Source organism: Protopterus annectens, chromosome 2.part0 (assembly GCF_019279795.1).
Source record: "Protopterus annectens isolate FY-2018-M chromosome 2.part0, PAN1.0, whole genome shotgun sequence".
Classification (NCBI taxonomy): domain Eukaryota; kingdom Metazoa; phylum Chordata; order Ceratodontiformes; family Protopteridae; genus Protopterus; species Protopterus annectens.
The window spans coordinates 328,081,323-328,108,107 of record NC_056728.1 but is presented as its reverse complement, the minus strand read 5'-3'; the positions used below and the strand labels follow the sequence as shown (position 1 = coordinate 328,108,107).

The 26,785-nt window shown below is 39.6% G+C and overlaps 1 protein-coding gene across 1 annotated transcript in view; it reads left to right on the top strand.

Annotated features, from left to right (window-relative positions):
• Positions 1-26,785, top strand: part of LOC122793087 (long-chain fatty acid transport protein 6-like) — a 1,586,067-nt gene that overhangs the window by 688,056 nt on the left and 871,226 nt on the right. The window contains exon 5 of the mRNA XM_044060808.1: positions 7,235-7,429. Coding sequence (XP_043916743.1) covers positions 7,235-7,429 — 195 coding nt within the window. The remainder of the gene's footprint in view (positions 1-7,234; positions 7,430-26,785) is intronic.

Below are 26,785 nucleotides of genomic sequence, written 5' to 3'. Positions count from 1 at the left end.
CACTGCCAGTAGCAGCGGAACAAACCTGGTCATGCTACCTAAAGAGAAAAATGAGTTACGTTTCCTTTATGAGTATATGTTAGATAAAATTCAAAGAATGAACCATGGGAGTACCAAGGGTGACAAGAGGAGTTGCTTGGTAATCTCTTCACTTCAAGATCAGGGATAAACACAAAAATAATCAGGGTTAAACACAAAACCAGAAATACTTTTTAAATGTTGGTAATACTTAACCCATGTTCTCTTATTCTGTAATTTTTTAACATAAATTTTCTTTAAGCCTGAAACTTAAAAAAAAAAAAAGAAATAATTTTCTGTCAAATACGCTGTTATGTTTAGTCAAAAAAAAAATCACAAATTTTAAAAGTGAAAGAAAAAGCCTGAGAGAAAAACAGGGACTTCTTTAAAAATGGGAAACAGCTGAGAGCAAGGCTGTACTGACATATCCCACAGTCACCGTAATTCCGGAAGAAAAATGGAACAGGTCAGTATTTTGCTAGATCAGCAGTCTATGGATGCCCTTTTATCCTTCTCCCTGTAACACACACACACACACACACACACACACACACACACACACATATGCAGTTCCCCCACAAAGTGTTACCTGGCAGCATTGGTCATTCTTGACTGGAATGTCTGGTATTAGTCTGGAATTTTTTCTTTTCAATTACACTATGCCCCTTGTACAGAAGTATTGTTTTTCTCTTTAGGGAGCATGACTAGGTTTGTTCCACAATTTATTGAATAAAATATAATAGTATTTGAAGTCACCTCCCCTATCTAATGTTCAGAACATGTGGATAGCTTGATGATTATATGTGCTGTGTATGCATGATTTATGGAGCTCTCTTAAGCATGAACACATCTACTTTTTGTATTGTGACAAATCTGAACAACTCTTTTGTCTTCCTGTCCCCCAGTAGGCAGACATTCATACACGCATATATATATCTGTCATTCTTGTAGAATTTCTGGCATTCTGGTGTGGAGATTTAGGGCAGAGGACTGCAGTTATGTGCTTCTAATAAACTACATCCTGCACTCCAGGATTTGATTCAGTCAGTCTTCATCTGCCGACTGTTTGAATCTAAGTAAGTCACTAAACTAGACTGTGCTTGTGGGTTTCCTCAGGTTTTAGGCACTTGTGTTTAATGTGCCTATCTGGTTAGTATATAAAAAAGAAGTTGTATAGTTATACAAACCAGCAGTTATCCCCGCCATGATCTGTAGGCACACAGGATCCACAGATTCACAGTAACTTCCAGTACACAGTCCAAAATCGTCTGCTAGCGTTGCTACTGGACACCTTGCACCTTGGAGGTACATCATCCTTGTGTAAGCTGAAACACAAGAGTGAGCAGAGTAGTGCAGAGCGGAAACGTGTTAGAAAGGTGATATTGATAACTGTAGGGGGACACCATAAATGTCTTGCCCCACCTGATAAGAGGCCTAGGGTGGACAGGGAGTTTGATAGTTTTGAACAACAGTGTCAGGCTTCAGAGTCTTCTGTGTGGACTTGCAAGAGTTTCCCTGCTTATATTGATTCTGATGTGGATGATTCCAATTCTTCAAAGCTTCCTCCCTGAGGATTTTTTTTTCATCAGAGAGACTCTTCCCATGAGGGAGCACTTAAATGGGAAGGCCAGATTTTACTCTGACAGAAAAAAAAGGGCTAGAATTTCTGTTTTTGCCTCAGCATAGGCCATAGCTATTCCTCCTGTGTTGAATGTGGTGGTGGAGATGGTTTTTGCAGAGCTCTCTGAACTGATTCCTTGCCTCCTGCCTCTCTGTTAAGCCTGATAGATATTATAGGTTGGTCATAAGTATTTATTTTTTGTTAAGAGTCCCAGCCAGACCAGAACCAGCCAGGGGCCTAAAGGTTAAAAGTTAAGTTGTTTGTAAAAATGTTGTAAATCCTGTACCCTCTGGGCAAGAAGGAGGGGGCTTTGGTGGTAAGGGAAAGCTTATACTCTTCACTTTCCACTTGAGGCATGAATTGCGTTCAATTTCATCAATTTCATATGCTGAATCTCCTTCATCTTCACAATTGAAATCTGAGGTGGATGGATTGGCGGAAGTGTGAGTGTTAAGAATTGCTGATTTGGTCTTGTGTGTCTGAACAAGGTAAGCATTCTTTGCAGTGTGGTTTTGATGCTGTTCAGGCCTCCTCGAGGGGCTGGCTGCTACTAGTTCTGTTCTCGCAGACATGCATGGTTGAAGGATCAGAATTTAGCTGTTATGTAACATTCAGGATTTTGATGTTTCCTTACAGTCTGGATGTGTTGTTTGGACCGCCTGTGGAAGCAGTGGAAGCAGTTTTAAAAACAAAAAAAAGATGATGCAGAAGTTTATCTATTTAGACTGTTAAAGATTTTTGCAGGTGCAGCCCCTAAAATGCTAAGGGTGGATTGGGCCTGCTAGGGGTGGACTATGGTTCCCAGTCTAGGGGTCTAGGGGGCGGGGTAGGGGGGCGCTTAGGGCAGGCTTCAGAAAGTTTCACTTAAGGCCTAGATCAGACAGGCAGGGGTCAGTCCTTTCTAAGCAGAACCGGGGTCAGTCCTTTTCAGCTGCCAGTGGACTCTCGCCTGGCAGCTCCTTTTGGAGGGAAGATTGAGGAAGATTTCAGAATTGAGGGAAGTCTTCTTTCAAGACATCAAGGCTGATATCATTCATCATCATACATATTCATTTTTTATTTCAATTTTCCACACTTTTTCAAAGGCATGCTGCCAGATGTTCCTCCTCCACAAAGGAGACCAATTTTGATTTATCTATCCTCAACACTTATCTGACATTCCCAAGTTCAAGCATGTTGGGCGATTACAGCAACTGTTACCTCTGCTGGGGGCAATCACTTGGGATATAAACTGGATCTCAAGAAAAGCACTATTCATGTGCCCCATAGAGGCTAAGTTGCAAGTATCTATCTATGCGAACGAACTGATTTTTCTTATTCTCACTGCATGGCCTGCTTTTGGCTTATCTACCTCTGAGAGTGGTCAAAGGTTCTGGCTCATTCAGGCTCAGTCTTATCAGGCTTCAAGGCATTCAAATTTATCCTTACTTGGGGGCTTTGCCTCTGATTCTGGCTCAAAAGAACACACACCTTCTACAGCATCTGAATATCATCAGTAGAGTGCTATGATGCTATATTCTTGTGTGAAAATAAAGTCAGTCTAGTACCCTCTCTCAGACTGTGTGTTGTGCTGTGTGAGACTGTGAGACTGAGCACAGCAGCTTTTTAACTTTTGAACAAAAAAAAAGTCTCTGTCTCTTTCATTCCACTTTCAATCTATCAGGACCGTGCTGACGACTGCAGAGCAAGCAGCATTATTCTTGGTTCATGGCATCTTGTATTCTGGTGCTTCCCAATGTAAACTGCATAAGCTGCTCAATGCAATGGTAAATGTGTGGACACAAAACTGCCAAGATTTGGACACTGTCATTCAAATAATACAATAATCTAATACCTTCCAAAATTGGTCTTGTGGTAGTGGTGGGCTCAACACCCTAAACCTGTAACCTCTGACCAGGCGAGGACCAGATTAATTTTGCTGACAGGGGAACACTGCTTGGGAGCTCATCTAAATGGAAAGTGGATACAAGACAAGTGGCCTGCCAGACTAAAGCATCTACATATCTAGCATAAGGAGATGTTAGCAGTTCTTCTCTATGCAGGCAAGCAATGATTTTATGGGGACTCACGTAGCCTGCAACTGACTCTTCAGGCAGGCAAGGTTTCTGAGCACAGAACAGAACTCCCTAGCAGATGTATTAAATAGACAAATGGATCCCCCCACGATGGAAAACAATCTTTCATGTTTTTTGAAGAAATTGACAGTGTCAGAACTCCAGACATAGATCTGTTCGCTTTCTCCTCCACCACCCCACAAGCAACCAAAGTGCATACAAAGGGGTTCACACACACAGCTTGGAAAGTGGATGCTCTGTCTTTCAGTTGGAAAAACCTTCATGTCTATGCTTTCTCCCTCTCTACCTCTTCTACAAAGGTATTACTAAGGAGACAGGACAGGATGGAGATGATTTTTGATAGCAGAGATTGGCCATCGGCCTGCGGGGGCTTGTACCTACTTACTTCCTCTTAGAAGCCCCTATGGCCTTTACCTCTGACCTCATCTCTGTTATCAGAAGATCTGGACATCTGCAAGCTCAAAAGCTCATCTCCTCCACTCTCAGCTTCATTCTGTGTTGATATTTGGATATGAATCATGGAAGGTCCTCAATTTTAAATGTGATTATGGAAGCTAGAGCTAGAAGTACTAGGAGGTAGAGGAGAGAAAATGGAAGAGATTTTTATTTTGGTGTACAGCAAAGAAATTTTAGCAAATTTCAAGAGAGATTGAGTGTGGCTCTTCAATATCTTACTGGCTTATTCTTATTGAATTGTCTTTCTCTTCCTTGTCTTTTCATTCTCTTGCATTGCTGCAGCATGAATTTCAGTGATTGAGCGGCAGCTACTGCTGAATTGAAATATTTGTCATGAAGACGGGCTTTTCTGTTGGCTATTACTTCTGCAAGAAGGGTGTCTGAGAGAGTTGCCTTTGAGCAGTAGAGCCCTTTTGATTTTTGTTTTCCATAAGGGTAGGGTATCATTAATGCATTCCTTCTTTCCTTTATGGTTAAGTGTGGCTTTAAACCAAACTATTCATTCCTATACTTTTTTTGCATGCTTTTTTGCAAGGGAAAAAAGATTTTGCACTTTATTGATTTACACACAGGCAGTGCGTTATTATTTGAGCAGGACTAAAGATTTTACAGTCTCAGCAGTTACTTGTCTCTAGGCATTATCACCTGCCTATATACTAAGTAAGTCTAGAGCTGGTTTGCCACAGCTGTTTTTTAAGTGGTTTGTTGTTGGCTCCTGCTACTTATTATTTGCCAGCCTCTACCTCTGCTGCTGGATTCTTCTACCCAATAGTCAGGACTTTGCAAAGGAAGAAGAAAAAGAACATAGTATTTTGTACCTATAAATACAAAACTGTACTTTCTGTATCAGTGATATGTAGAAGGAGGTAATATTTTCACCTTCATTACATGTTGTTGTTCTTAGTATTTTATAAATAGTTTTATAGTTGTTATTGCATATTTTTTTAAATTGTACATGACAGTCATGTATTGTGTGTTGGACCTCCTAAGCAGGTGACTGTTATGAAGTACAAATAAGCTTGCAGTCCACACCTTCCTGTGTTTTTCTCCTTTGTGGTCTGAATTGTTTTATTTCTTCTCAAGTCATTGTTGCCTCACTGCATTTTACACAGGATTTATAATTTCATGTCTAAACTTGAATAGCTTTTCAAGTTAGTGTTTGCATTGCCACTCCAAACAACAAGCAGTTTGTTAGCATATGCAGTTGCATTTTCTCTTAGCTGGATGTCAGTGTTTAACTAGACATTTGTTTCACACTTAACATATGTAGGTGTGCAAACAATGGCTGTGTAAGGGAAACTTTCATGCTGCTATGTCAGGAATGATGCACGTTTAATAAAGTGTACACATACAGTTTCAGAAATTCTAGCTCTTGGGTGCCGTAGGGTAAATGCATTTATGATTTGTGAGCCGTCTTAATTTTAGGTTTAGCTGGGACTATGACGTTTTAACACAGGTCTGCTCAGGCTAGGTGGAATTTATTTTATCTGCTACCAGCAACAACTGTTTTTTTTTTTTTTTAAATACTACCATTTGTTGATGTCTGGTTGAAAGCATCTTGGCTTAGGGCCTTTAGTATACCACATGATGCACAGTTAAATTCTTTAGTAAGTTTCAAAGGCTGTTGTTTGATTTCTTATCTCCCAAATTTGTTTAATTACTATTCCAGTACTGGTTTTCAATAGGTGACTTGCTAGAAAGTAAAACTCCTTTTTTAGACAATAATGAGTCTTCATGTATTACACCCATTGCTAAAAGAAAATCTTTTGAGCTGCAATGTTCGTAGTTTCATATATTACAGTTATTTAAAAATATGTTGTATAAGATCAATAAATTTGTACAATTTGAGCATAAATACAAGGAAAATAATATTTACATCAAGACACCCCCCAACTGGCCATAGAGCATTGCTCCCTCTCACCAGTTTGGCCTATATGTGTTCCACAAGGTGAGGCCTTTCATCCCTGTAAAGTTGGTACTAAGTAGTCAGAGTCAGCTGTTATCCATCATGGAGAATTCTGTTTTTTTTTTTAAACCTTTTCTGTTACTGCTGTGGATCCATGCCTTTTCCAAAGGGGTGACTTGCAGTTGGTGTCTATAAGGGAAATGTCTCCCACTTCTTCAAGAGGTGCTTCATCCACTGCTCTCTCCTTGTAATGGCATATTTTCTCCTGCTATCTCCAGTCTTTAGCAGGGATTCAGCACAGAGTTCACACTATAAGCTAGCACTCCCCATCCCTTTCCCCATAGAAAGGAGAGCAAACTCTGCAGAATCATTACTCTCTGGTGTCCAGCCAGCTTCCCCACCTTCCAAGCTGCTGATTGAACTTGGTTCACAGTCAGGTCTTTAGCCTCTGACAAAGAAGCTGAGTGAGGAAAAGTTATATTTAATGCACTCTGTGGCACAATCAGTTAGTGCGTTTGGCTGTTAACAGAAAGCTTGGCGGTTCAAGCCCACACAGGGATGATGCTTCTAGGCTGGCCACAATGGTGCAGCAGTTAGTGTTGCCCCCTCATAGCAAGAGGTTCTCCGGTTCAATTCTCAGCTGGGGTGTCTTCTGTGCGGAGTCTGCATGTCCTCCCTGCTGTCGCATGGACTTCCTCCTGGTGCTCCAGTTTCCTCCCACATCCCAAAGACATGCTGCAGGTGGATTGGACACTCTAAATTGGCTCTAGGTGTGAGTGTGTGCCTTCTGTGGAAGGTTGGGCACTGGGCTGGCAACTCAACACTGTAAAGCTCCACTGCCAAGCATTCTGAGGACCATTGTTCCACTGTGGCTATCCCTAATGGGAAAAGTCAAGAGGAGAAGAAGACACTTGCAGCACAGCACAACTTGGTGTTGTAAAGGGTCTGTGAAGGATCAGTTAATTTTTGTGGCTAACAAACAGAGTTATACTAACTAGCCATATCAGTTGAAAAGAATGCCAGCTGGTATGTTCCATTTTTCTTCCTTTCTATGATACAGATGAAAATAAACATATTTGTTGTACACATTAGCATTTATTTAAAGAGCTACATGCAATTTAGTCTTGTATGAAAACCATGTTATAATTTGTTGTACAGGTGGAAGGAGAAAAGAATCACAAGGTTCGCCTGGCAGTGGGGAATGGCATTCGCAGTGATATATGGAAAGAGTTCATTGATCGTTTTGGTGATATCAAAATGTGTGAGCTTTATGGAGCTACAGAAGGCAATATCAGCTTTATAAATTATACTGGTCAGATAGGAGCTGTCGGTCGAGCAAATATCTTGCACAAGGTAAGTTATTTTTGCTTTAAAGAATTATAACAATGTTAAAAGTATTTTTTTCTGTTGTCATATTTTGAGTGTCTTTTGTTCATTCTTTTTTCTTCTATAAATGAAGCATGCCTCAGCACAAGTTCTATGCAGTTTCTAGTTTCTTTTTACCTTTTAAAGATACATGAATGCATTTATACTAATTTGTCAACAGTTTGTTTCTGGATGGGTCTTTAAATAAAAAGCTTCAGGGAGCCGGAGTGGGTTTCAGAATAACAGTTCTGCTTTTTTTTTTTTTTTTTTTTTTTATATTATTTTACACGTTTGGTAACATTTTAGTCTCATTAAAATTGTAAATAAGTACAGGACATATGCCAGATAAATACTATAAGTTAAAACATTATCCAGTATGGGTGTATTGTGTATCTCTGCTGCTGTTAGTAACCTGTATGCATCATTAATCTCAGGAGGATGTTAAGCAGTCATAGTGACTAGTAGAATCCCAATCACTGTGTTGTTTTCTAGCTTCTTAGGAAGAGTATTACTGAGGTCTGAGTTTTATACCTGTGATAAGGCCCTGTAATGTAAGAAATGAATAGGTGCTTGTGGAAAATCATGTAGTTAGTCCCTACTCAGCACCTTCTCAAGCAACCCTAACTGTTGACACTTTTGAAGGCCTTGTAGATTACCAATGAACATCCAGCTATTGCTCATTTTCACATGGGACTGTGAAAGGTTAAAAAAAAGACAAAAAAAAAAAACAAAAGCTGCAGACAAAATATTGGCAAGATTATGACTACAGCTGCTTCTACCAATGTAGCTATGAAGAATAATGTATGTTTACATTTAGGATGTAACTATTGCAGTGTAATCATTGAGTGATTAACTGCACTGTCTTATTTTAGTCTAGTGGCATGGTGTTATTCTTGTTTAATACTGGATTCTGGTTCTGGTTCTGGTTCACGCAACACAGGAGATGTATGTTTTTATTAGTATTCAGTGAAATAAGAACATTGATATGTTTTCTATGTAAAATACATGTAAAGGTGAATGCTAGAAGAATGAGCTTCAGTAGTTTGTAAAGGAAAATAATGAGCGCAATCAGTTGGATGGCTGATGTGCATTAGAGGCAAGTATATGGCAGCGTGATAGTGAAAAAAGGCTGTGACAAAAAGGAGGTACTGCCAGTACAGCTAACTAGAATTTTGTAAATAATTATATGTCATTGGTGAATATCTAAATGATTCATACAAGATGTTTGTGTTACAAATGTATTAAAACTGTATGTCATGTATATCAAACAGCTTGTACAGACGTGTGTCTTGAAAAAGTATTTGTAGAGTACTGTGTTTGAAATGTAACCACAGTGTGCCCTAGTGGACGTGAACAGAAATGTACATGCACTATTGTAGCTGTTTAAATGAATATATTTTAACAGTGGAAACTGGAATACTGCAGGTTAACCTCAGTCCAGCAAACTTTAGAAAAATATCTGAAATTACTTACTTTATAGGCTAGGCCATAAAAGATGGTATTTTTCAGTTCTCAATGCAGCAGGAGACATAAAGTCTGTGCTAGGAAGCTTTTTCTGTATTGTCTTTAGGGTGAAATAATTACTAGTCTTGAAGGCATGAAGGGATGGAATTGTTTTATGACTTCCAGCATCTGTCAAAGATCTGAGGAATAGCCCTTGTCTGTATGTTTTTACAGGTAGATGCTAAATGCTGCCAGCTTCTAGCAATGGGGGTTTTGGCCTGGGAATCAAATGTCAGATGACAAGAGGTGATGTCATTCTGCAAGCTGTCCCAGCAATAATATTTTAGATATTCATAGGTAGGTACTAGGCTATTGGCCCTAGGGGCCTGTACAAGCCTAGCCAAAAAGTTCCCTGGCTTTCGCCACCCAAGAAAGTTATTTTCATGCGCCCCTGTCGAGCAGAGCCACGGAAGTAATCCCTGGGGTGAATTTCCTATTTCCCATCCAGCTGTCTAGATTTCTCTTAAATAAGTTTAATGAGGAGCTTTGTTTGACGTGAATGGGTAGGCTGTTCCAGAGTATTGGAAGTTTCTGGGACAGGAGTCTATCCCTCCAGCATGTTCTGTTTATTGTAGTGGCAAGGTTTAGGTCCCTGGAGCATGCAGCATGGAGAGATTGGGGTTTCTTTAATTGTAGCATGTCCAACAGAACTGGGTTTGACATGGCATTGTATGTTAGGCAGAGGTCGCCTCTGAGTAGGCGATAAGCAGAGTTGAGCTGGAATTTTTTGAGGCGTTCTGAGTATGGCATTTGTTTGAGGCTGGTAGTCCTCTTAGTGAGGTATTTCTGTGGCCTTTCTAGTTGTTGCAGATGTCTTGCGAGGTACATGCCAAATGGGGCATTGTATTCTGATGGGTCTGATAAGGGATGAGTAGAGAGGAGCAATGACCTCTTTATTTCTGGAGGAGAACCCCTTAGTGATGAGGTGTGCCACGTAGAAGGATTTTCTGACTACTGTGGTGATGTTATTGTCAAAGGAGATACTAGTGTCCACCTGTGTTCCAAGGTATCTTATCACACTTTCGGTATTAAGTAGGCTGCCGCCTATGTGGCAGTTCTTGGGTACAGTGTTTTTTCCCAAAGGGGATGACAATACACTTTTTGGCACTGAACTTGAGGCCATGACTTTGATACCAAGCATCAGTCTCAGTGAGGCCCCTTTGTAGAATGTCCACATCTTTAGGCAATTCTGTTATGGCTCCCAGTTTGCAGTCATCTGCGAACTTTGTTAGCCAAAGACCTGCTGTATTAGCCTGGACTTCTGAGAAATAGATGCCAAATAGGAGAGGAGCAAGGACTGAACCCTGTGCTGCTCCAGTTGTCACTGGTTTAAGGTCGGATTTGGAGTCAGCTACTTTCACTGTGTGGGTTCTGTCAGTGAGACAGTTGAACACCCATCTTGTGACATAGGGATTTATGCCCAGTCTAGTGAGTTTATCTATATTTCCAGAGTGGGGGATGGTGTTGAAAGCCTTGGCAAGGTCTAGATAGGCTGTGTGCACCACCTTACCCTCGTCCACTGCTCTGGTGACTGCTTCAAAGAAGTCATTCAGGTTTAGGAGATGTGATTTACTTTTTACAAACCCAAATTGAGTGAGGTCCAGCGTTTGCAGTTTACCTATATCTTTGTTTATAAGCTCCATGATGATATGTTCCATGGCCTTGCAGAACAGGCTCATCAGGCTAATGAAGCGGTAGTTCCCGGGGTCCATGGTGGCGCCCCCTTTGTGGAGTGGGATAACCATTGCTGTGCGCCATTCAGTAGGCACAAAGCCTGAAGTGAGGCTATGATTGAACATGGTACTTAGGTGGGGTGACAGTTCGTTCTGTAGTTGTGCAGAACACAGCCTGGGATGTTGTCTGGTCCCATGGCTGCTGTGTTTTTGGCTTTGGAGAGTGTGATCTTAACTTGTGCATCCATGATTACAGGGGCTATGCATTCTTCCGGTATAAGGGTGGGCCCTTTTGGGGGGTGAGATGGGGTAAAGTTTGCACTGAACCTATCTGATAGGATGTTGGCAATATCAGTTGTTTCTGTATATCTAGCGCCATTGTGCTGTAGCTCAGAGCAGATTTGAGTGTCGCCATTGAGATTCTTGACATAGCTGTAAAAGGCTTTGTGGTTGTCTTTAGAATCAGTGGCAATTTTATTTTCGTAGCTAGCTTTGGAGGATTTTATGAGGGATCTTAGCTTCTTACTGAGGCTGACCAGGGAGTTCCTGCATTCAGGGGATTTTACTCTTTTTTACAGCAGCTTATGCCTTCTGTTGTAGAGTTTGTTTATGGCAGGGGACCACCAGATTGGCTTCCTTTTTTTGGAGGATAGCATCTTAGTTCTGTTGGGGATAGCACGATCCATGCATTTGTGTATGTGTTTATACAGTGCATTTGTACAGGATTCAGCAGTCGTAACTCTATTATCCATCTGCATGGGTGTAGTGAAGTTTGCCACTTTTGTCTTAAGCGTGAAGTTGGGTTTGGAGAAGTTTTTTATGGTGGTTTCCTTCTTGAGGGGTGGGGGCAGAATATTGATGTCTAGGGTGATTAGTTTGTGGTCGGATCTGACCAGTGAGGAGTTGATCTCTGCCATGGAACATCTGTTACCCATGTTAGTAATGACCAGGTCTAGGATATTGCTCCCCCTGGTGGGGGTATGGACAAGCTGATCCAGGGCATTGGAGTTTATGAATTCCAGAAAGCTTTGAGGTAATGAGTTAGCACATGAGTAGTTTTTCCAGTTGATGGTGGGGTAGTTGAAATCTCCCATTATTAGGGTTTTGGGCTATAACTTAATATTATCCAGTATATCGAGAAACATGGAGTGGGCATACTGGGGCATGGCAGGGGATCTGTAGCAAGCTGTAACCTGGATTGCTTTTGCCCAGTGTTAGTTGCACTTGGATAATTTTGAATACATTATGTTGAGCAACTAGCCTGGAGATGTGGATATCCTTAATGAAAATGGACATGCCTCCTCCTCTAGTGTTCCAGTCCAGGCTAGGTGGCCGAAAGGTGTGGTATGAATTAAAGCCTGGTAATGCAGGGGTGCTTTCTGGAGCTTTGAACCAGGTCTCTGTTACTGCACATATGTCGATGTTCTCCATTTTAAGGAGTTCTTCGAGTGAGTGCATTTTGAGGTTTAGACTTCTAGCACTGAGTAGTATTACCCTCAGTTTTTGCTTGCTTGTACCTGCTACAGTGGTGGGTTTGTCATTTGAACCTTGCTTAAAAAAGGCACTATAGGGATGACAAGAGCCTTAGCCTTTATTCGGAATCTCAGGAGTGACAGATCCAGGTCATCTCTGGCAAAGCATCGTGGTCTGTCGATCATGTCCCAGGTCATCTCTAGCAAAGCATCGTGGTCTGTCGATCATGTCCCAGGCAGACAGATACTGGATCCTCTTTGAATGACACCAGAAGCTTAGCCAATTGCTGAAGTCAATCATTTTGTCCTTGAACTGTGGTATCATTCTGGGTGATGGCAGGATGCTACTCAGGGCTAGGGTCATAGCTTCCTTGGCTACATGATCCGAGAGCTCCTCCATGTCTCTTTTCATGTAGTCCAGGTAGGTACATCTCAGGTCATTCACACCAACATGGACAATGACAGAGTCATATTTGTACTTGTTGTGGAGTGACCGGAGTGCACGAGTTATGTGGTGGATCCTGGCACCCAACAGGCAGCTGACAGTAACTGTCTCCTTGTTTAGCCTGGTGAGTGGGAAATCACTGTGCCTGACTATAGAGTCGCCTATACCAAGTGTGTTGGGTACATTGTTTTTCCTTATGGGCTGAGGTTGAGTGGCACACTGATTTTGTGGTCTAGCTGTCATTAGGGTAGTGGGGGTGATGGTTGTTTGCATTTCTGCTGTGGAGGTCTCTGTTATTTGGGCACATTTTTATTGAGAGCCTCAGCGAATGTAGGTGTGTGTTTTGTGTTACTATGTGTGGGTCTAGATGGTGTATGAATTGATGGGCTATGTGTTGAGTATGGTATGGTGCAGATGTTTACCTTCTCCTCTTGACTGTCTAGTCCAGTCTTGGCTGGAGAGACCTTGGCTTCCAGTTTGGTTATACAAGTGCATCTCTCACAGGTTGTAGTGTTGGGTGGTAGGAGGAGAGGGTTGTCACTGTACTTGAGGCAATTGCTACATTGCCCCAAGATGCCCAGATTCATCAGGTGGACAGAAGAAGACACCAGGAGCTGACTCTTAGACATGTCTGGATAGGTGGGTTTTAATTTAAGTACTAAGAACTGTTTTCCTCCTGACAAGCGAGGAAAGTTGAGTGCTGTAGTAATTTGTAGTTTATTTATAGTTTGCAACGAGTTCTGAAGAAGTGCTGTGCACAAGGATGCAGTTTTGAGTGCTAAAACTAGAAAACTGGCTATTTCTAAGGGAAAATTTGAAGAGCAGACTTTCTGGCACTGGGAATAGTTAAACAGCGCAAACACGGGTTCTTAAACAGAAAGATGAAAGGGATAGAAATAGCCCAAAATGGGCAATAAAACTACAGTTTCTGAGCTGAAACCCCTCCTCCAGCAACAGATAGGCTTTTCCAAAGCTCACCACTCTCATTGATGAACAAAGAAGCTTCCCTCTATCTTAGAAAGGTCTGAGCAACACAGGAACTTACAAACAGCCCCGAGTTCAGCAAAATCTGAAAACCAGACTTTACGAGTTCTAGAAAGCTGTGAAACGAGTAGAGGGATAGGATTTTTCTTTATAAAAGTTAAAGCAAATACAGGAGTAGAAACACTTTTAACACACAAAACAGGCTATCACACTTGAGTGTGTAGCCTTTTACAGTTAAACAGATGAAAAAACACTTAGAAATGATCAATTAAAGTACAAACAGTATAAGAATTAAAAAAAAACAGTTCAAATAATTAGCAAGGTTAATAAAAAATAGTCAGAATAATGCGGCTAGCAAAAATAAGCAAAACAAAACAGAGGTACCTAATCCACTAAAAGTCTCCTTTTCTCTCTCTGCTGCTGTAGGACTCTGCAAGACACCCATGCAGGCTCCTGCTGAGGTAATACTTAATTTGAGAAGTCTCTTAGTGAGATAGAGCATTCTGCATTCTGTCTTGGACCTGACAACAACTAGAAGGTCCATTCACCACGTCTGCCTTGCTCTATTAGTAAGTTCCTAGGTTAGAGTGTAATTCTCTTAGATTCAGTCAGGAATATAGTGAAGCTTGGTTTAGATATCTTTCTTTACTTGAGACTGTCCTGCAATGTTGTTTTAAATATTTCCTATGGTTTGGAACTCTGACGTCACTGTGAATATATATTTAATATTGTCTTGTTCTTTTATTATTTATTTTTAAATATATTTAAACATTTCATTGTGCCTGATCTGTGTAGAGATAATTATGTTTTTAGAGTACTTGCATATTTATTTGGTGACACTGTGTAGGCCAGTACTAATAGTCTTGCTCTTGGTCAAACTGCAGTAAAATTGGACACCTTTTGTTAAGGGCCTTTAACATAGCTGATAAGGGGTTCTGGTGGCAGTAGTAACTACCTTATAGTCTGGGCAAAAGAGGGCATAGCTAGAAAACCTGTGTCAGCCTTTCCCTGTGTGTGTGTGTGTGTGTGTGTGTGTGTGTGTGTGTGTGAAACAAATCTCCAAGACAGCTACTTGGGCAGGGATACAAAGCACTGGCTGGACAAATAGTGTTGAAGGACTTGGCTTGGAACCATGGCTAAGGATTCAACTCCATAGCTATGCCAGTGGGGATTCTCACTGGGGATCTGGGGAAAGATAGAGGAACCTCCGCAGACTGACTGTGGTCTCTGTATGCTCTTAACGGAAATTGCACTTGATGCAGAGAGATGCATCTGAAATTAGTGTGTGTGTACCTGTCATCCTCCCAGTGAATGTCGTTAACTGTTGCCAGCAGTGAGAACTGAGGCTCCTTGATTACTGGTCCATTTGAGAGTCATCACAAAGTCATCTATTTTCACCATACAGAAACTCACAAAGTCAGGTTAGGCTAGAAGGAGGGAGGTGATCTCACATACACATATGCAAACATGCAAACACACTGTTAGCAATTGTCTACCAAAGTGCATTAACCTGAATTTAATTGAGTGAAGCTCCAAATTATCTTTAATGTTTTTTTCATAAAAGGCAAACTTCATTAGCACTTTCTTCATGTAGAATGTGTATCGAAATGAACGTGATTATTTTCAGTTGAACTACCACAACTAAAGTGACACTAGTTTCTCAAATGCATACAAATTTGCAATGCTTAAAGCTTATTGCTCCTTAGAATGCATCTTCAGGTTAAGAAACTGCATTATTTTATGTTGGCTCTCTCCCCAGAGGTATATGACTGTGCATACTCCTGATTGTGACTGTCTTAAGTAGAACAAGAGTGGTAGTTTAGTTACTGCCTAGGTTTTGTACTGTAAAGAATGAAATTCATGCCCAGGCAGAGTTCATATTGGAAGTACTACTGCCTGATGAAATTGTGGAACTGCTGTTTGGACTTGCAATTCAGAGGTAGATTGAAATTAAGAAAGTATTTAGCTACTGATAGTGATAGGGCCATATAAGCTCTTAAAGTTGCTCTGTGCGCCATCTGTTTAAACATATTTATTTTGTATTTTCTTTGTGCATATTTATGGCTACTTTTTACAGTTGACTTTATATAATGCACTGCTTAATTGTATTTATTTGAAGTAAACAGTTTTATTATTGTATTTCAAAAGCTCGTGACAGGTGGTTTATTAAGTAGCTGAAGAGTATGTGCATCGAACTGATGTGGACCCAAGTGTTGGTTTTCAACTTTTGAAGAGTGCTACACAAGCTACTGCCACCATACCAATACTTAATGGCTAGTTTATTTTAAGGGTCAATAATAATTTTGCTCTTGGTGTGCTACAGCAGTCTGGGTGCTATAGCATTAATGTAAAGACACGGTATGGCCATAAGTACCGTGATTTATATGATACTGGAGATTTGTATGTGCCTCTGTTTCAGTAAAAATATTTTACAAATTTTCATTTACTGTTGATAAGATAACATTTGAAATCACTAGAATATCAGCATGTTGTATGAGATCCTGAGGAATCGCTAATTATGACTGTGTTGTGCAGCTGTTTAGCATACTGCTTATTTGGTTATTACCCAAGACAGCACATTTTCTGCACACTCTTAAAGTCAGTCACCATTCACATTGTAAATGGGTGGGCAACACTGTGCATTTAAAGACTGCTCAGTATTTTATTCATTTGTGAAAATGTTGCAGATCATGGGACATTGACATATTAATTTGGTGGCACTGTGTGGGATTACATGCCTGTTAATCACAAAGTAGTTAACGAATTGTAACTGGGAGGCACATAGAGCATTTGATGCTCTTTTTATTTTATTTTTTATTTGTTGACTGGGCTGGTCCAATTGGATATATGTCCATTTTCAGCAGAGGCCCGGGGAGAAAAGCTCCAAGTCAAAATATTAATACACGTTAAAAAACAGAGATACAGATTTAGCTCAGAGAAAAATAATAATAGCATTAGCATATTTTTACAGTAACAACAATAAGCAATTCATTACAAATAGAGGGTGTTCAACTGGGGATGAATGCAGAAAAGTAAATTTAAGAAAGTTTTTATTCAGAATAAATAAAAGTACTAGGAGCAAGTAGCAGCTACTCAGGGGTTAGTACAGGGGCAGAGCAACAAGGTGAGTTTTGAGTTGGGATTTGAAACAGGAAAAAGAGGAGATTGCAGTGAGGTTGGCAGAAAGGGAGTTCCTGGCTTTTCCTATTGTGTTACAGAACAAGGAATCGCATGCCAAGTTGTTGGATTTACAGGTTGATATACGAAGTTTGTTAGAAGTCCCTATGGGACTAAGGTTTTTTAAAATGCCGTTAGGCATTGACATCACAGTAGAAGTGGAAAATGACTTTAAGGAATATATGAAAAAATTGATCAAATATAATGATTCGAAACTTTGTAAATGCATTTCTGAGATAGAGAAATTAAATAATACCATTGTGCATGATCTAGCCTTTGAGCAATGGGAGAAACTATTTTATAAACAATTTTCTTTAGCTGATGATAGGGCTAGGAAAGCATTTGATCGTAAACACAAGAGAAGTTTCAGGAAACAAGGCAGTATAGCAGACATGAACAAGTTAAGTGCAAATATGGGGTCTGAGGATAGATTTTATGAATCTGAACATGAGAGTAAACATTCACAGCAGGATTTTCGTCCATCATCCCTCAAGGGATGTGATATTAATAGATCCCCTCACTTCTTCTAGTTCTGATACTACTATGAACGTTCCTTTAACATCTGATATTGTGGCCATTGATAACATTATTAGTGAATGTAACAATTTTAAAATTTACAACTACAGTAACATCAGGTTGGACACAGCTCATTTTAGTTTGTTTTCGAAAGGTTTGAAATTTATACCCACACCCTCATTTTGAAAAAATTCATTAGAAAACTAAACCTGGCTATTATGTTTAATAATAAAGTTACTACTAATGAGCCTAATTGTACTACTTTAAAGAAGAAAAGCACTTTTGTTCCTACCAGCAATTCTGTTGCATCTGTCTTTGAGAATAAGGTTACTAAAGAATTCTACAAAGTTAATAGAAAGGCAAGCAACAAAAAATACTCAAATGTCATTTCTAATTTAACAAAAGAGGAAGCCTCCATTCTTAATGACTTATGCAAGGACCGCAACTATAGAATAATGAAGCCAGACAAAGGTGGAGGCATTGTAATTTCTGATACCATGATGTATAGTTCCAAAATTCACAATATACTTCATTCTTCTGGTAATTATGCTGTGGCTTCACTTAACGAACTTAATATTGCATACAGAAGAATTGATATGTTTCTGGAAGACTATAGGCTGGAACAGAGAATTACTGAAGATCAATTTGAATACATGAAGGTTGATTTTCCCACTTTAGCCACCATCGTGGGCATTCCCAAAGTGCACAAAGATCATGTGAACAGTAAAGCTACCCATAGGTGTGTTTATTGACACAACTTTAAAATTTATATATGACCAGATTAAGCATTTGGTCAAAGACTCTTGGGAATTCCTACGCAATTTTCCTGTCCATATCGACAAAGACAACTTAATATTCAGTTCTATTGATGTTATAGATCTATTTAGCTGTATACCTATTGAGGAAGGTTTGGAAGCTTTTTCCAGAAGTTTGAGGAAACACACTAGTTTCAGCTGGGACAAAATTTCTGTCCTCGTTGAACTGATGAGTATTGTGTTGGAATACAATTTCATTTTTTTTTCAAGCAGACCAGTGGATTGGGAGGAGAATCATGTTTTTAACAGCCACTACTTTGATAATGTAGTGTATTACTCCCGTTATCTAGATGACATCTACATCCTATGGACGGGTAACAGTCACACTTTTGACTGTTTTATTAACTATTTGAATTCTAGCAGTGATTTCCTCAACTTCACTTCCACTAATACTACTGGTTGGTATCTGTTGATTCTGATGGATTTAAATCCACAATTTACAGGAAGGTGACTTTCACTAACTCTTACTTAGACTATAACAGCTACCATCCTTACAAGTTAAAAAGGAATATTTTTAAGGGTCAATGTATTAGGGCCATCAGAATGACCTCTAGATATGCAGATATGGTAAATGAGTTGAAATTTATGACTGGTTTGTTTACCGAGAGGGGTTATGATATGGGAATGTTGAATGACATTGTCACATATGTTATGAGACAATGGGGGTCTAAATATTCCCCTTTGTTGGGAGAGATTAAAAACACACCCACTGATGGTCATGATTCTGTTAGTACATCTGGAACTATGATTGAGTTTAGTGGTGGATCCAACACTTTCTCTTTGAAATCTACTCAGTCTTTTCATGGTGCATTTATTATTGAATTTGGTCCATATAGTCAGATGCTTAAAAACATAGTGATTAAAAACTGGCACATTCTAACATCCACACAGGATATTCTAAACAGGGTGGGGTCCAAACCATGTTTTGTTTTTAAAATGGGCAAAAATTTGAAACACATCATGGAAAGGGATGCTTCCTCTAGTATCCATCAAGGTACTTTTACTACCAAATGTGGCACATGTCATCAGTGCTCATACATTTTTGAGTCAAATATAATACGTCTAAACAACACAAGTCGTACTAAGCTATATTTAACCAAGGGTAACTGTAGATCTACTATGCTAGTGTATATTGCCATCTGTATGTCTTGTCAGTTTTTCTATATTGGCAAAACTGAGAGACAATTAAGACAAAGAATTTACTCTCACATGTATTCTATCAGAAATAGGGATACTAAGAATGCTCTGTTTAGACATATATTGGACTTTGGTATTGAACACAAGTTTAAGTTTGGTATTTTGGAGTCTGTTAGGAGTAACCCTAGGGGTGGTAATCTTAAAAACCACCTGTCATACAGGGAATTATGGTGGCAAGTGTATACAGATGCTACTACAACCTCTCCATTAAACCTTTACTTATATTAGATTGACTTTGGTATTTATATATATTTTTAGTGCTTATAATTATGCACAAATTTACTTTCTAGTTAGATTGTATATGTATTGCTTGATGAGTGTACATTATTGTCAATATTGCTTTAATTTTTTAATTATTCATTTGAATTAAGCCAGTTTTGGCGCCTTTTTAAGTATTTAAACATTTTACTCAATGAAATATGTGTTCTGAAGAACCATTTTGTACTTTTTTATTAAAAGAAGATTGGATCTATCTACTACCTGTTTGGTGTATGCTGGACTATTTTGTGAGTGGTGGCAGTTAGCGTGATGTTTAAGCTGCCGTTTTTATTTTGTTTTCGAGACCTGCAACTCGCATTTTTCTGAAGTTTGTTAGAAGAACGTAGGCTTTTGAGGTTGCAATAAAGAGTAATAAGGGTAGTAAGTATAGGGATGTTGGTAAATTTGTAGAGGATTTTATGGGTTAAGGAGAACTGGTAAAATAAGATCAGATTTTGCAGCTCAAGCCATCCCAATTGTTTTAAGTTTAAGCAGTGGTGTGTTCTAAAGGTAGAGCCAGTGGTAAATCTGGCAATGTTATTGTAGGCGACAGCCAGTTTGGTGAGGTTAGTTTTGGACAAATACGTGTAAATAGGGGAGGCATAAAGGAGGGTAGAAATCAGATGGGAATGGGCAATGGTAGTTCTGGCAAGAGGTGTAAGAAATGGTTTAATTCTAAACAGGGAACCTAGTTTTCTGTTAACTAATTTTATAGTGTTAATGTGAGAATCAAAGCATAGGTTGTTGTCTATCTCTACTCCGTGGAGCCGTTAGTTAGCTTTGAAGAGTGTCAGTAGAGACAGAAACGGGTACAAGTATTCTGTGTGAATTTGGCACATTAGACATATACTTGAGAAAATAAGGCATGCAGCTCGTTCAGGGTTAAAAATTACTGAAGATCTTTTTGGTATTAAGTTGTCAAAATGCTGACTAAGTACTGTAGTAATTTCTTAAGATGACACTGAGAACATTTAGCTCGGAGCCTTTCCTTCTTTTAGAAGTTTGATTGTTGACATGCCATAAGTGAGTCAAATTTTTGCTCTGAGTAGTTTAATGTGACACAAATGTTTTCTGTCTCTCCTAAAGTAACTGCTTTACTTGGTTTCTAGCTTCCTAGACTTGTACATTTACTGTATATTATCTGGTCTTCTGATGCATTCTCAAGGTAGTTTAATTTTAACAAAAGTTGTTTTATTTCTAGAGTTAATCATACAAGGGGTTTGTTTTGACTGTTCTGCTGCTTAATGGGGCCATACTGTTGCTGATGAGTTGGTCCATATAATTCAAAGGAATTCAATTTCATGTTGCTGTAGTGATGGTAATGATGTACATTGATAATCCTCCTCTGGCACTAGTAGGGAAAGGTTAGTGCATGATCACTGAAATTATCTGTCTTGTCAGGGTTTCTCTTGGGCTTTGCAATTTGTGGACACCTGTGGTAAGTTATAATTGCAGGCAGAGAAACAGAAGCTTGTGGACAAGTAATCATGCTGTTTAACCATGTGATATCAAATGAAGAAGAACACAATCACTGAGATTCTGCAGGAAAGGTAATATGGGTACCTGAATGCACATTATAGTATACATTCCTTCCCTTCACCTTTAATGCCTGATTTAAACAAACTGTCCATCCTTAAAATATATGCATTCAGTATAGAGTACAGTCATCAGTGACTTGGGTGCATTATTTTAAACTTTTTGAAAAAGTAATTTTTTATAGAAAGGTAGATAGGGTTGTAGTATATATATCTTCTCTGACGCAATCTGTAGTGTAATAATTCCATCTAGTGTGCTTTAGAATCAATCTAACATACCTAGACAAATACGTGATTATAAAATGAGGTAGTAGTCATTGCTGGTTGTGCATACATGACAGGTTATTTGTTGTTCGGTGGAATAGTCTCCTGCAAATGGACTTGCAACTGGAACTGGAAACACTGCCTCTGTGTTGATCTGATTGTGAACTGCCCTGTGGAACAGCTTGAGTAGGTAAACTCTGCAACATGTCTTGAGTAGCACTGTTTCCAGCTGGTATAGTCTCCATCATTTAAGTGCTTTATGTGAAAGCAGCCCAGTTTTATTCAGATGCACAGGATTCCTGTGTAGTAATGGACTTTGTACATTGTATGAACTTGGCATTTTGGACACACTATGCACTAAATCCTTGTCATTTGGACTCTGGATATGGACCTGTTTCTCCATGTCTCAACATTGGTAACAAAGAATAAGGTTGAGGGGGGACACTGCTGGATTTGTTCAAGCTGTCAACGGCACTCCAAGTGTAGTTAAGATATTCTGGCTGCATTTTGTAGGGTGTTGAGTCTACCCCACTGCCATAGCATGTTAAAATGTATTGTTATCCTTCTCATACATCTGTGTTTCACAGTTAATGTAGCTTCTGGATGTACTTTTGATGCTAAAGCTACACGTGGTTTGAAAATAAAATGTAGGTTACAGCACTATTTTTGATGTTTTACTTTGACTACTAACTCACTTTTCCATCTTGACATTTCCAACAAAATGATACCAAGTTATGTACTGGCAACAATTTACATACACCAGAACACAACATTTGGTGTGATCAGAAACTCCATACTACTTTAGATGAGCAGCTACCAATTTACATTGTGGTTTTAGTAGTCTAGCATCAAACGTATTCATTTTCATGAATAGGTTTTCCACCTGTGAGGAGTAACTTGACACATTGTCTTATGAGGATATTAGACTCCTTTTTTCTGCACATAACAGGAAAAATAGTAGCTTATACACTAATGTAGGTATGGAGGCATTGTGGGTAAAGTCTTTTATGATGTCATGTCAGAAGGTTTTAACTTTAAAAACATTTTCAGATGGTAGTGCTTGTCAATGAAATTAATTGCAAAGATAGTACAGTATTTGTATCAAGCACTGGTGGTACGGCGTTACGTCACAGCAGGAGGTTCTCCCGTTCGATTCTCGGCTTGGCTTGGGAGTGCCTTCTGTGTGGAGTCTGCATGTCCTCCCCGCGGGTGGGTAGCGTTCAAAAGACATGCGTGCATAAATGAGCGTGTCTTCGTTGAAGATTGGGCGTTTATAAAAATCTACTGCCAGTCATTAGCGGACCGGAGTTCCGCTGTGGCAACCCCTTACCGGGAAAAAGCCGAAAGACAAACAACAACATGGTGAGATTACTCCCATCGCTAAGGGTTGGTTATTTACATTTGCTAAGGAAAGTGTGGCAATACACTTTAAACCACACTTACTTAATGATTTAATAAGTAGCATGATCTCTCACTTCCAGGTTAAATTTTCCTTCGACTGTGATGGGAATTTGCAGGTGTTAGTGTAGTTACTGAACTAATCATAAAATTGTCTTGCAGATGTGCTGAGCAAGAGATTTTTTTTATTTTATACCACAATTCATACTGATTTTAAAATAATTAAAGAGGTACTAAAACCAAGACTACTTAGCACCCACAGTAGCAGTACAGTACAGTATCATGGTGTGGAATATTCTTGGAACCTGCCGTTAATGGGTTAACAACTGTAAATGTTCCATGTTCATCTCCCACCTCTTAGGATTCATCTTGTCACCCCATCTTGGAAGCCTTCCACTTGTTCCACCAGTGATTCACAGACTTTCTGCTGAACTGACTTTTCCCTTCTGTAGTCTCCATGGCTGCTTCTAGCTTTATTTGAGTGGTCTTTACTTGAGCATTTCATATGTATAAATTGCTTACTGCTACTAAATCTGGACAGGCCCTATCCTCTTTTTTTTTTCCCAGTCCAAGCTTCCGCTCCCCCCATAATCTTTGCCTATGTCCATTCCAAATATATCTCAAGGCATTCTGTAGTCTACCCATTACAACATTGTTTCCTTCAGTAGAGGCATACCTAACAACATAGGATATCCCAGGGACCGCATCCTGATTTAGTACTACCTGCTTCCCCACAAGCCCGAACATTACCTTCCCCACCGGCTTAGCTCACTGAGTCCTGAAAAGTACAAGGCAGATTAATCAATTTCATCTTACTTCTTTTATTCCATAAAACATCTTGCATCATGAGAGTTTTTCTCCACATGCCAAATTGCCCTGAGCTGCATGTTGTAGAAGCACCTTGACAGCACTAGGTCAGTAGCCTCAAACTCTACCAGGTAATGCCTAATGTTTTTTAGGTGGCACCCTTGTAGTAAACCAGATCTACCACTGTCTTGTCTTTCTTAATCTCTAGAAGCACTGCTCTATTTATTCTCTATGTATGCAACCTCCATGGCACACACTTTTTTTTTTAATATTTCCAGACAGTACAAACACGCAAATTGAGTAATGCAGCTTAGCTTGACCTGTCACTCAGCCCCCTTAGCTCCCACTTGCCTTCTTCCTCAGATTCAGACAGAATCCATAGTAATCCCTCCTCAATTGAAGGGGGAACAGCACACCATAGCATAAGTATTGTATAAAGCAGTTGTGGAGATGTGTGGTCCAAGCACTAGCTGCAAGCTGTCTTATGTTTCAGCGTGCCCCCAGAAGTGTGCATCTGTCTTAGCCATTCCTCTTCCTCCCCCATGCAACTTTAATCTCTGTCCACAGTGACAGACTCCTCACACCTACAATCAGTGTTTCATGCACCTCTCATGCTTATTTATGGCACTTCTGGAAGTGCCTTTCTCCTTTATACTTGCTCTTGACTTAATTATCCCTTCTATGTTAGCAAGAAAGCTGTATAGCCTGTTCTTCACATCTATCTTTGTATCTTGTTAGAGGATCTAGATGCATGATAGGCATTGTTCACTGGAATGCATAGAGTGCTGTCCCTACAATGGAATCGGCTTTCTGTAATTACAGAAATACTTATGTTTTATGGTTAAGGAAGGCTTCCAGTTCAGATATTTTGTTGCCTAGGCTTCTGGTATTCAACCATGCTACCTTGATGTTATCCAGATTTGAGTTTGCTATGTTGTGATGTCCAAGTGAACTCTGACTAAAAAATGCACTATGAGGCTAGTAAACATTTTAATCTGAATGTGAAAACGAAAGGGTGAAAGACACAGGTCATTCCTGGCTAAGTAAGTGGGTCTGTTGACCACTTCATCCTATACAGACACACGCAATGGGTCCCCTTTGAGTGACACCAGTTTATTAGTCAGTTTCTCAAGCCAATTATTTTATCTTTGAATTAAGGCATCATTCTTAGTGGTGGTTGAAGGCTATTCAATACCAAAGCTTTGCCCTTTTTGAAGATGTGATCAGAGAGCTCAGCAGTGTCTGTACATCTCCCAAACGGTTGAATGCCTAAGATCATTCACCCAATATGGGCACCTACAAGGTTTTAACTCTATCTGGCATGAAGCAGGGACTTTATGACACTAATTTACCTCTCTAGTTTGAGGATTAGGGTTAACTATCACCCTATCCTTTGTCAACCTGCCAAGTGTTGTGTCTGTATATCTTGGAATGGAGTCAGTAATGACCAAGTCCTTTTTGAGATGGGCTGCAGATTTCTGAGATATTCAGGATATGAGTTTGCAGTACAGGTGACTCCTAATAATAGCAGGTTTGTGTGCAGATGTGCATATCATATTAGTATTTGTGTTGTGTAGCCGAAATAAGCTAGTAGGAGGTTTAGGAGACCTGAGAGCCTTGGGGCAAGGATTTCTCTACTACCACAGCATAAGTAGGAGCAATATGTTGGAGCTGTGCTGAGATAGAAGTGTTGTGGTGCTGTTTTCCAAAAGAGGGTAGAATGCAGACTACTCTCTAGTTCAGAAAAATACATTAATCTCCAGTAGGTGGAACCAGTATGTCTTTGAAGAAGTGGGTTGTCAGTAAAAAGTGCTAGTAAGTTGATTAAGGATGAGGCTAAAGTAGACTGGATCTCCATGAATTAATCAAGAGTGTATTTCGAAAATCGGCACAAAACAGTGAAAGTGAAAGACACAAGAGAAGGATACATTTTGAGTGAGATTTGGTCTGAGGATAATTAGCTGTTCAGTAGTTAACAGTTGGTAGTCAATCTTCTGGGTCTGTAGAATACAACAGAAGGTTAAATTGATTTAATTAGTTGAAAGGGAGTGCCTCCACAAAGAGATGCTTTAGTACTTACTAACAAGAACCAGTTTAAGAGAAGGGAGAGGGAACTGTGTGCTTAAATTAATGTAAGAGGTGGACAACTCAAGAGCTGCTGGGTTTAAGGGTAAGACAGACCCTCCCACACACACAAAATAGTCTGTTCTGTGGCAGAGGCTGTTCCATTGAGTTTTCTCATTGGAATGTTTTCTTTCAACAAAAATATTGCTATTGAGCTTATAATTCCCATGATTCACCAAGCTTTGCTCTCAGGTAACCAGAGCTTTTAATATTTTAATAGACTGCAATACAAATAAGCAATATAAGGAATATAAACCAAGACATTTATCTTTCCCACAGAGCACTGTGGCAGAGGCTGTTCCATTGAGGGTTTTTTTTTCTGAAAACCTTGGAATGTTTTCATTTTCCCCTTTAAATGCATATACAATTTGCAGCACCTTCCTCATTTCATAGGTAATGAATTTCTACATTCTTATGATTTAACAAGAGAAACAGCTACAATACTGTCCTAAACATTGCAGCAAAAGTAAACATAGCAATAAGTTGGTGCGTCACTAGCTCCCTTTGTGTTTCTGTCTGTTTGAGAAAGTTCTGAATGCAGCTACATATTTTTCCTAGCTGCATGCCATCTACTGAGAACTCCTTGAAGTAAAATAATATAGCAATAACCCATGCCTGGGTGTGGGTAATGCTGGATTTACCCACGGTCTGTGTGGTTTGGTCACGAGGGCGAAGCCCAAGTGGCCAAACAAAGCCAACTGTAGGTAAATCCAACATTACCCACACCCAGAAGTGGGTTATTGCTATTATACAATGACATTATTTAAGAAGAAGAAAAATAATTACTTTTCTTAAATGATGGCATTTTATAATACCTTCTTGCTGCCCTTCCGCAGCTGTCTGGTATTGTGCGGCAGTTCTGATGTACTGCGCATGCATATGCCTACACAGTACATCAGAGCTGTGGGCAAAAGCAACGGAGAAAACAAGATCCACGTTGCTTTTTGCAAACTGTTTCGCTATGTTAAATGGGTTTAAGATAGTGAGACAGCTTTAAAAAAAAGCAACGGAAAATCTCCGTTGCTTTTTTTAAAGCTGTCTCGCTATGTTAAACTCGTTTAACATAGCGAGACAGTGTTGTTGTAAGAGTTATAGTAATGGAAAAAGTCCGGGCGACTGGACCTTTTTCCATTACTATAACTCGGATTTGCAACATGCACGCTGACCAATCAGCGT